General features: G+C 49.2%; 1 protein-coding gene across 5 annotated transcripts; it reads left to right on the forward strand.

Moving 5' to 3' along the window:
• Positions 1–11,005, forward strand: PAQR7 (progestin and adipoQ receptor family member 7). Of its 5 annotated transcripts, XM_007491336.3 has the most exons (4): positions 1–259; positions 553–668; positions 5,733–5,840; positions 8,425–11,005. In XM_007491336.3, exon 4 carries the CDS (start codon positions 8,447–8,449, stop codon positions 9,500–9,502), a length of 1,056 nt encoding a protein of 351 aa, XP_007491398.1. In that variant the 5' UTR covers positions 1–259; positions 553–668; positions 5,733–5,840; positions 8,425–8,446; the 3' UTR covers positions 9,503–11,005. The 5 variants fall into 5 exon arrangements, with proteins under 5 accessions (XP_007491398.1, XP_007491397.1, XP_056651489.1 ...); XM_007491335.3 differs by lacking the exon at positions 553–668; XM_056795511.1 differs by lacking the exon at positions 1–259 and having other exon boundaries at positions 285–668; positions 5,611–5,840.
• The last annotated feature ends 477 nt before the right edge of the window (positions 11,006–11,482 follow it).

An 11,482-nucleotide genomic window follows, 5' to 3' on the forward strand; every position in this document is an offset into this window, starting at 1 on the left:
GGCGCAGAGAGGGAGGGAGCGATGGTGCCCAAAGTTCCTCCCAGCTCCACGATCCCATCCCTCTGGGCAGAATCGCCAGACCTGGCACCGAGCTGAAGCCTTTTTGGACACTGCCAGATCGGACCGGAACACGGCGGCGGGCAGGGAGGAGGGAAGAACAGCCCCGCGGAGGAGGGATCCGTCTGCTCTGGGTTTATATAACAATAACGCAGGCGGGGCCCCGAGGAGATACGGAGTTTGGAGATCCAGCTGCCGGATGGTACTTTCATTTCTTATTCCCCATCTTCTGCTGTGTTCCAGGTTCTGTGGTAGGCACCGGGGAGAGGCGGAGAAGGAGAAGGGAGGGATACAGAGCCTGGACACTTGGGGATCCTCTTTGCCGAGGTCTCCCCAACTGGGGGGAGAAGGGGGGGAGCCGCTCCCAACGGGGAGGGACAGAGGAGGAGGGAGGGCAGGCAGTCTGGGCCGCTCCCTTGGGGGAAGAGGGGGAGTCGGGGCGGAGTCGCTCCCCACTCCCCGCTGACTGCTCTTTTCCTCTTCGCTTCTCTGGAGATCAAGCGTGGGGCAGGGGCAGGGGTTGGGGCTGGCTCTAGCTCTGGCTCTGTCAGTTTGGGAAAGCGGCGACTTCAACCTCTCCTGACCACGGTCTGGAGGGACTCGGGCGGCAGGTACGTAAGGAGGCTCGGGGGAGAAGGATGGAAAGGCAAAAGAGGGGAAAGGAGGGAAGCCTGCGATGAGCAGGGGACGACGGAGCGCGGGTGGCGCACATCTGGGGAGGTCGGGAATGAATGAGTTGAGCCGGTAGGAGGGGGACCGACCTTCACAGCCCACCCAGCTGGAGGAGGAGCAAGAAAAAAACGGGGTCCGAGTTTTTAAGGGATCTGAGCTTTCCTGATACTTGAGGAAAGCCTCGGGAGGAGGGAAGGGGACTGGACGGAGCCTCAGCGCGAGGGTGGACTCCTGAGAGGGAGTCTTTCAGGAAGTTGCCGGGAGATAAAGGCCTAGATACGCGCAGCCCTTTATAGCCATCAGTTCACAGACACGAATGACAGAGTCCTTAGAACACAAGTCCGATGAGAGGCGGCCAGGGCGCAAGTTAGCAAAGGGGAGACCACTTAAAGACCAGCTTGTCCAACCTTAGATGGTTGAGAAAATGGAGGACCAGAGAGGTGAAGTTGCCCAGCTAGTTCAACTGACATCATTGAATACCCCTTTCTATGTAGAAGACCCTGTTGTAGGCGACACATTCAGGAGGCCAAGGTGGGTCCATGGGACCAGGGAAGGCTGGAGAAATCTTAATGGAGAAGCTTCTGGAGATCCAGGAAGGCCCTGGGATCTTTTGATAAAAGAGGAAAAAACCCTTAGATGGGATAAGTGGGGAAGGGAGGGGAGTGTGAGCAGTACATGCAAAGGAAATAATAAATAAGTCTTCAGATTCCTGATTTAGGAGTTTAACTCCCCTCACTAAAGCCCTCATGTTTCCTTTGGCCCTTTGTGGTTCGGTTCAGAACACTGCGTCCTGGCTCAGAGAGGAGATGGGGATGGAGCATCCCTTCTTCCCTGGGACCAGTGCCAACTTCATGATCCTTTGGCTGAGGATACTGCTTGTCTTTGGGCCTCAGTTTCCCTCATCTGTGGTCTCTTCTCTGGCCTTGTATTATTTCCTGTGCTCCCTATAGGAGACTGAATCGGGCAGCTCTTGCAGGACCGTCATGAGCACCCTAGAGGAAAAGCCAAGGAGATCTATTTCTGTGGTCCCTCATATGCTGTGTGACCCCTGAGCAGCTCCATAATCTCTTTGTACCAAGTAAACAAGACTAATCCATTTTTTTGGAGCATGCTGTAATTGGGAACTGAGAAATTGTTATTATTCAACTTTGAGCTCTCTGAAATTATTAGAGAAATAAGCAACATTTACATGCATTCATAACAGTAGGAAAATTTTAAAAATTTCTATTTGGTTCTAGGATTCATTGTGGGATTTACTTTTTTTTAAAAAGCATGACAGGCTAAGGTTCAGCACAGAGATAAGCCAGATGTTAGGTGGCAGGAGAAGGCTAGCCACGCATTAAATTCTCTTTACCATGTATATAATCCAGAGTATCTAACCATAATGCAGATAACTGAGAGTTGATTGGATCATTAATTCCTCTTTTCTTTCTTCCAAGAAATACATTGTACTCATTAACTATGTACCCCTGCTAGAGCTCTGGATACTCCCTTCCACAGAGCCCTCTCTTCATGTATTTCCATGTACAGAGGCCATATTTACAACCTGCCCCTCTATCAGGGGCTCCTTTGCTTTTGCCATGGACCTACACTGGGGGCATCTTGTTCTCCACTCCTGGATCCTTCATGTGGCCCAGGTAGACTGTAGACAGAGATCATGAGAATGGAGCAGGATGTTAACCTAGGTTAGAGAAAAAGACTTGTGAGCCCGGTACTGACTTCATCAGGAAGAAGCGCTACCTGGAGGGCCAGAGGTGTCAGCAGGACAAAATAGAGTATATATTTTGTTTTGTACAGATATTTTATTTTACTAATTATACATGTAATACTTTTCCACACAAGTTTTCTGATCCAAATGGTCCCCTTTCCGGAAGATGGTAAGCAATTTGATCTGGGTTATCCATGTATTATCATCATGAAAAGTATACTGTCAAGGAGGAGAGTGGTGATAGCTCAGTGATGAGTGGTGGAGGGAGGGTTTGAAAGTGGCCCTGGGGAGCAAGGAGTGCATCAATTCTTCCTCCCCGCTCTGGGTGTCAGGGGGTATGAGAGGAGCAGCCAGCACTGGAAAGGGGACCAAGAGTCGAGGTGTTTTCAGGAGAAAGCTAGACTTTCTTGAGTACCAGGAGATAGGAAGAATAGGTCTGATCTGAAGGGGAGAGTTTGTTAATAATAGAAGAAAGTTGAGGCAGCTTAGTGGCACAGTGGATAGAGAGCCAGGAGGATCTGGGTACGAATTTGGCCTCAGACATTTCCTAGCTTGGGTGACCCTGGACAAGTCACTTTACCCCATTTGTCTAACCCTTCTGTCTTAGAGTTGTCACCAAGACAGAAAGTAAGGGTTTCAAACAAAAAGAAGCAAACAAAAACAATAGAGGAGAGTTCCAGAGAGCACAGTAGAAAGGGAAGTTAGGACTGAGTTAATAAACATTAGGGTTGGTGTCCCAAGGCCAGGAGGTACATTGGAAAAGCAAATTCTACTGGGAGGAGCCATTGAACTGTGGGGGCAAGAGCTAGGGACCTGGGCTGGGAAGGGAGGGCAAAGAGCTCCCTTTCCATGCTGGCTGCTGGGTCAAAGTTCTATCTCATGCTGGCTCCCTGTACACCACGAGTACCCCATATTTATGTATCCCCCCCCAAGTGCCCATAGGGGAGTCTTCCCACAGACAGCCCCATCATAGCATTGTTGAACTCTGCTTTAAAGGGGAAGGAAAGCCTCTTAAAAAGTTTATAAGGATATACAGGCTATTCAGAACTTTAAAGGAGTTTTTCTGGGAGAGAGGAAGAGAAATGATTAACTCGGATGTCAATTAGGGTTTTGTCTGTCTGCCTGAGTTGAACTGTAAGGTGTCCAGGGCAGGGTCAGAGTCAGGTCATCTACCACTTAACAGCTTAATCACTTGGTTTAAGCCTTGACTTCTGCACAGTCCCCAAAGCACAAAGTCAAAGGCACTTATTTGTCCCATTTAGCCAAGTGAATAGGAAGGGAGTCCAAGTCATAGGATAATCCAGATTGAGAGCTCAGAGTGAAATTTAGAGGCCATTGAGGCCAATCCCCTTTTCTGAGACAAGGCACCTGGGATAACAAACTAGGAAGTGTCTGAGGTGGATTTTGAACCCAGGTCTTCCAGATTCCCCAGTCCCTGTGCCCTCTTCACCACACCAAGCTGAACACCACCATGGATGTAGTGGCTGAGTGTCGAGTCCTGAGTCAGAGCCCTGTTTGGAACTGCAGTTTTACCACTTTATTTGTTGGTTGTTTAGTCATTTTTCAGCCATTTCCCACTCTTTATGACTCCATTTGGGGCTTTCTTGGCAGATACTGGAGTGCTTTGCCATGTCTGCCTGCTCATTTTACAGATGAGGAAACCAAAGCAAACAGGGTGAAGGAACTTGCCTAGGGTCACATAGCTAGTAAGTGTCTGAATGCAGGACGCTGTGTCTCAGCACTCTATCCACTGTGCTACCTAGCTTCCCCCGCTTTATTACTTATATTGTTATGGGCAGATTACTTCTTCCTGGCTCCATTTGTTTGTGGAATTTATCTATTAAGTTTTTATTAAGTGTATCTAATCTGTTATGTACTGGGAATACATAGATTTAGAACAAACAAACACCAACTCTTGCTTTCAAAGAGCTGACAAAGGAGAGTGAGAGTGGCTGGAGTGCTATGAGGACTTGGGTTTGAATCCTGACTCTGCCACTCATATTACATTAGACAAAGTCAACTCCTCAGGTCTCAGTTTCTTCATTTTTAAAATAAAGGGGGTTGGACAAGATGACTTCCAAGATCCCTTTCATTATCTTAAGTCAATGGTTCCATGATTCATCCTTCCAAGGATGTTGACAACCATGATGGAATCTTCAGTCCCTAAAAGAGAATAGCCAAAGGTTGTGATACTATGCAGCATTCCCTATAGCCAAATTGCTTATTGGCCAAAGTGTAGAATAGTTTCTATATCAGCTCTTGTCCTACTTGTCCCAACTCCCTACATCGTCATACAGATTGTGCCAGTATAGGCGAGGTTATCTGGGGCATCTCTTCTTTGGAATTATCTGGGATGGGCCATCAGCCGAGTCCTTGAGATTCCACACTTTGTGATCTGGGTCCAGCCTTGGGCTTCCATGTAGGCTTCTGCTACTTTTCAAGTCTCTGAGAATCTTAGAGGACTTTTCGAATGGATCTGATGAGCTCTGGACAGTGAATGGTGCAATTATTTGCCAATCAAGAGATGCACTTGATGACAGCATCATTTGGAAGTCCAATCCTTACTAACATCGCAGGCAAACTTCTGTTCCTCCCCTCCCCTATATCTACAAAGGTTTCCTGTGGAATAAGGTGAGGCTCTCCAGGAATCAGAGTTGGTGAACTCTTAAGGCTATAAGACCCAAGGGGGCCAGTTGGTGCTCCAAGGTTTACCCCTGAATAAGTCCTTAGGGAGAATCGAATCCCTTAAAATAGCTCCAACAACCCTCCCTAGGGTTTGGGTATTGATATTTGATGCCTATCCCATTTGGAAGGCTAAGTAGGGTACAGGATAAAGGAGGCTATTCTGGTTATAAGCAGAGCCAAATCATGGTTAGGTATTTCTGTCAGTGTAAAATGAGGGGGTTGGGAACAATTTTGAAAGACTTAAGAACACTATAATCAACACAGTGATCAACAATGATTGCAGAGGCATGAGGATGAAGCCTGCTACCCACCTCCAGACAAAGGGGATGGATTCTTGATGTGAAATGGGACACAGTTTTGGATGTGAAGAATGTGGAAATTTGTTTTGCTTGATTAAACTTATTACAAATATTTTCTTTTTTATTCTTTATTATTTCTTCTTTTTTATTTTTATTTATTTATTTTTATTATTTCTTCTTTATTACAAGTGTTGGGAGACAAGGAAAAAATAAATGTTTGATCATCAAAAAAAAAAGTAAAAATGAGTTTGGATTGGACAATCTGAAAGTTCTGCTTTTGTTACGAAGTTATTCCCATTTGTCTTGAGTAGATTGGAGAACACATCCATTTTCCTAATCCCCTCTGAGAAGAGTTTTGGACTGGGAGCCTGAAGGTCTGAGACCTGGGACTCTGCTTCTGACTTGCTGGGTGATTTGGGGTAAGTCCCTACCTTCTTTGGGTCTCAGTTTCTCTATCCGCAAATTAAGACAATGGCTGTGATATCTCCCTCCCCCTGACTTCTTCCTGATGTAAGAAGAAAAAGTGTGGAACTTTTTCTGGGGAAACCCCAGAGGCCAGTAGAGTGGCAATAGGAACTTCCTTCTTTACCTAAAGAAATGAATGGTGGTGGGCAAGTAGTAGGTCTCTTCTCAGCCCCACCCTTTAGTGACATCACACAGGACATCTCTGATCCCTGGAAACCCCACTCCTAGCAATCTCACCTGTCTTGTAGCAACGGGGCATTCTGAGAAGTCGCCCATTCCCCCTGCAGAGATCGTCTGCCCCAGGCTTGAGAGAACCCTCCCCTTATCCCCAGGTGACCTTAGCATGCTTTGGAAGTTTTATCAGGATTGAAGGGTGGGACATTGGGCCGGTGTATTTATTAATTGCATGCCCCAGATGGGCGAGGGCAGCCAGGGCTCAGCTGCCAGACTGGTCAAAGCAGTCTCCAGGGAGGCATAAAGATGGCTACCCACATTGCACCATGCCAGGGGTCCATCCCTTATAAACCCCTTTCCACCAAGTCAGTGTTCATTTCTCCAGCATCTAGAGATGGGGCATGATTTTGAAAAACAGATCTTGCTTGGAATGGGGCATGCCCCAGTGGAGATCTGTGGTCTTTGGACAGGAGGCTGCTGCTTCCTGAACAGCCTCTCCTTCCTGTTCTCTTGGGCTTTTTCCTGGGAGAAGGGGAAGAGAGGAGATTCCCAGGGAGATGGAAGCCTAAGGAGGTCGGTGTGCCTCAGGAAGGACAGGTGGCATGGCAGGCTGCTGGGAAATAGAGGTTATTGTGTGTATGTGTGTGTGGGGGTGTCTCTACAGCTCAGGGGATTAGTTCATAGGCTCAAGAGCTAGAAGTTTAGCCCAACCAGCTCATTTTACAGAGAAGAAAACCAAGGCCCAGGAAGAGGAAACAGCTGGTCAAAGTTTCTCATTTAGTAAGAATTAGTAAGCAGTAGAGCTAACATATGATCCCAGGGCAGATGGTATAAGAAGATAAACAATGATTTCAGAAAATAAAGTAGTCACATTATAGCAATGACAGGAACTGAGTTTGTGGCTAGGGATCAGGCCCTCAGAGAGCTTAATCTGGGGGTAGGACACTCCAGAAATGGCTTAATGTTTATAAAGCAACAACCGAAGTCATCCAAAATAAAAAGAACAAACTAGGCTCTTTGGGGTTTAGGATGAAGAGGCCACATTTCCTGGACGGGAGGGACTTGTAAATCTCAGGCTCTAGAAGGAAGGTCCTCAAGGCAGGATGGCGAAAGGCAAAGAAAACAGGACTTCTTAGAAGCGAGGGGTGAGGTTTGGAGTCTAGCTCTGACCTTTGCTGTCCGAGTGACTATGCACAGGGCTGTCGTCTGGACCTATTTCTGTTTCCTTTATATGGAAAATTGGGGTCCTTGTTACACCAGGAATGCATCATTGACTTGTGAAGAAAATGCTATGTTCACTTGCTAGGGCTTTAGAAACGTGAGTTGTGATTTTTATCATCCTCACCTTCAGGATTATGGAGTCTGTTTCTTGTCTTGACTCTGCTCTCTTCTCTAGCTTTAACTTCTCTTGGCCTCAGTTTCCAGTAAAATGAATGGGTTGGATTGGGAGATATTTGAGATGGCTTAAAAGTGTGCTATGTATGAATTTTCCTCCTGACCCTCTAAAATACTTTTCTACTTGTCAAATTAAGGAGTTGGGTTAGATGGTTGCAAAGATCCCTTCTAGTGCCTACATCCTATCTTCCAACACTCTGTGTCCTAAGGTCCTTCCAGCTCTGCCATTATGTTCTAAAGCCCCTCTTGTCTCTGACTTCCCTTGTTCAGTTTACTTTCAGCCCCCACATTGCATGTTCCTAGATCTATTCCAAATAAGATATTCTCTGTTCTGTGGTCCCAGAAAGCTTTGACATTTCGGGTTCTGAGGTCTATTCTCTCTCTGACATCCCATGATCGGAGGCATCTCACTGTTCCAATCCTCTGTTGTCCTGATGGACTGCCAGGTGGTAATCTATGATTTGTGCTTTTTCTTTCCCCTCCAGTGGGCGTTGGGAGACAAGGAAAAAATAAAATTTTGATCATTGAAAAAATGTAAAAATGAGTTTTGAAAGGGAATGGAACTGGAAAGAAAAGTTGGTTGAGTTTATGGTAGAGAGGGCAATAGAAGATCACTGGTCTTTGAGAGAGCCAATATAATGTAAGGTTCCTTTTGTCTTTGTATCCTCAGGACCAACCCCAGAGCCTGGCCAGTGGTAGGTATTTAGCAAAGGCTTGTGTGAGTGAACAGGCCACAGGATTTGGAGATGCAGAGGTCCTTTTCAAGAGCCTTTTCAGTGAAATGCTCAGGTTGCCCTGACCTGAGGTATTGAGGAGGGAGTGCCTAGAGGAACTGGGCTGTTCTTTGTAAAATAATGAGGATAATACTGATGACTTTGACCACTTCCCTGGCTATTGTGTTTTATAAGCTTTGTAGGGCATAGAGACAGGTTGTTTTCATGATTGTTCTATCTTGTTCATTTTCCATAGCTCTCTGCCCTCAGCCCCTACCATGGCCACAGCCATAGCCCAGAAGCTCAGTCGCTTCTTCCCCAGTGTCCGGCAGCTGGGACAGATGCCCAGGATCCTGGGGGAGCTGGCAGCCCCCCTGCCAGACAGCACCGTGGGCCGGGCTGAGGTGCCTCGCCTCTTCTGGAAGCCATACATCTACTCGGGCTACCGGCCCCTGCATCGTACCTGGCGTTTTTACTTCCTGAGCCTTTTCCAAAAGCACAATGAAGCTGTCAACGTCTGGACCCACCTGGTGGCCGCCATGGTGCTGCTTCTGCGCCTGGCATATTTTGCGGGCAGCGTGGACTTTGTGGGTGACCCCCATGCCCGGCCCCTCTTCCTCATTGTCCTTGCCTCTATTACCTACCTGTTCTTTAGTGCCGTGGCCCATCTCCTGCAGGCTAAGTCTGAGTTCTGGCATTACAGTTTCTTCTTCTTGGACTATGTGGGTGTAGCCGTGTACCAGTTTGGCAGTGCCCTGGCCCACTTCTACTATGCCATTGAGCCAGCGTGGCATGCCCGCATGGCAGCCTTCTTCCTGCCTGCCGCCGCCTTCCTCGCCTGGCTGTCTTGTGCCGGCTCCTGCTATACCAAGTACCGTCAGCTGCCTGGGATGCTGGGCCGCATTTGCCAGGAGATGCCCTCAGGATTGGCCTATGCCTTGGACATCAGCCCGGTGGTGCACCGCATCTATGTAGCCCAGGTCCTGGGTCAGGAAGACCCGGCGGTGCTCTATCACAAGTGCCAAGTGGCATTCTTCCTCCTGGCGGCCGCCTTCTTCTCTGCCTGCTCCCCTGAGAGGTGGTTTCCTGGCAAGTGCCACACATTTGGGCAGGGCCACCAGCTGTTTCATGTTTTCCTGGTGCTGTGCACGCTAGCCCAGCTTGAGGCTGTGGCCCTGGACTACGAGGCCCGGCGGTCCATCTACGAAGGGCTCCACCGCCATGCCCTCCATAACTTCTCGGCCCTCTTTCTCCTTACTGTGGTTTGTAGTGTCCTAACTGCCCTCTTCCTCAGTCACCGAGTGAGGCAGGAGCTCAGATGCAAAGAGGACTGAAGGCAGCGGGAGAGTGCTAGGTGGAGGTGGACAGGGCCTGGGCCCAGGGCCCGGTGCCCAGTCAGGATGAGGAGAGCAATCAGACTATTGTAGAAGCCCCAGTAAAGTTGTTTGTGTCTGGCCCACTGTGAATCTAAGTGCCCCTCCCTCCCCTCCCCAATGCCCTTCTTTTCTTAATTGGATAAGGGTGGGGAGGACGATGGATCTAGATTCTGATAGGAAGATGGGGTCTGGAGCTTTAGGATGCCGGTGCTGGGAGGTTTAGAGTCATCTTCAGCCTTGCTGATTCTAGGCAGATCCCTCCTCCTTTCTACCCTGAGCTGTATGCATTCCTTGCCTGTCTCTGTCCAGCTGGAAAAAAAAAAATAGACCTGTAGGAGGGTTATATGTGGCCACTAGAAGGGTTAGGGTGTCTCTCCCTCTCTCCTTTTCTTTGACGTTCCTTTGGGTGAGATGGCTAAGGCATGTGGACCCTGTCCCCTTCTTGGCTTGGAGGCAAAACCCACAGCTCCGAGGTTGACTGGAAGATGAAGACAACGGGGTCACCACGGATGAATTTGAAAGTGGGGAAAAGGAGGTTCTAGGGTGGTCTCAAAGCTCAGCAACTCTCAGGGGTAAAGATGGGGAAAGACATTTTAGGATTCTTTGGACTGGGGCCTTGGAGTCTTTGGGACAGGGTACCAAATTGACCTGGCTCCCAGCAAAGCCGGTGGGTATTTTTTCAGCTGCAAAAAGTACCGAAGAGTTTGTCATGAACAGAAGGACCAGAAGTTGGTGGGTTGGAGGGCTACATGATAGCAGTACTGTCCTGCCATCCCTCCCAATGAAACCTTATGCCATTTTCTACTCACGAAGAGCCTATCCAGAGTTGTTTTCCCTTTTGGACTTCAGGCCAAAACCTTGATGATAATTTGGGGATTGATCTGGCTAGCTCAGCTGCCAGATCTCCAGCTGCCGTGGTTCCCCCCTTTCCTGGCCCCTAGAGTTTACTGGTGTCTTTCAGAAGATCTCTGCTCAGCCCTTGCTTCTCCCTGAGCTAGGGGGAGTGTCGGTGGAGAAACTGAGGCCCTGAGATGAGAATGGACTTGCCCAAAGGCACTTAGCAATTGAGTGGTGTAACCAAGGTTAAAACTCAGGTTCTCTGACCCCCTTTCCCTATGCTACAGCAGTCTTCTTCTCCTCCCCCTCCCCCCCCCAGGGTCCCAGATCTCTTCAATCAGGCTCTGAGTACTGATCTGAGGGCTGTCCAGGGGGTCACAGGGGAGACTCAGTGCTCCTGCTGCTCTGAGAAGGAGAGGATGGAGTGGGTTTCGGGAAGACATTCGAGCCCTCATACTTAATCAAGCTGCCCTGACCACAACTTCCTGCCTTCTCTACCCTGGCCACGGAGAAGTCCAGGAGGTTCGTGGGCAGCATGGGGCAGGGCTTCTCATTTCGTGATTTTCCGGGCCAGTTGTCCGGCCTGCAGTGGGCCTTAATAAATATTAGTTGATTCTGAATTTACTGCCTGGCTGACCAGAGCCTTTGTCTGGGATAGGACACGGAGATCCTGGTCTGAGCCCAAAGTCCAGGCTGGACCCTGCAGCACCCAGGCTGACATCGGAGGCAGGGGTTCAAGGCTGGGGTCCGCCGGTGGAGGGGGCGGGGACTAGAGAACCGGGTTGAAGGGAAGAAGTCGAGAGGAAATTAGGACCTCTATTCTAACATCGGCTCAGCCCTGGAGGCCCCCGCAGTGCTACGGGGGTGGGGCCAAGGTTGGGGGCGAGGTCCAGCAACTGGGGCGTGGCTTAGTTAACCCTAGTGGGCCGGGAGGAAGGGGATCCGGAGTGGATGGGAAGAATCGCTCCGTAGCGGGGGCAGAATCTGGGGGGCGTGGCCTGGAACGATGGAGGCGGGGCTAATGGTGGCGGGGAGGCTCAGGCAGAGTTGTCCACGTGACGTGCCCGTCCCGACGCGCGCTTTTCTCGTTGGGCGTCGCGC

This window comes from Monodelphis domestica, chromosome 4 (genome assembly GCF_027887165.1).
Source record: "Monodelphis domestica isolate mMonDom1 chromosome 4, mMonDom1.pri, whole genome shotgun sequence".
Classification (NCBI taxonomy): domain Eukaryota; kingdom Metazoa; phylum Chordata; class Mammalia; order Didelphimorphia; family Didelphidae; genus Monodelphis; species Monodelphis domestica.

Bases quoted from the DNA above. Each gene is read 5' to 3' on its own strand.
- PAQR7 (XM_007491336.3), top strand. From the start codon at position 8,447: ATGGCCACAGCCATAGCCCAGAAGCTCAGTCGCTTCTTCCCCAGTGTC.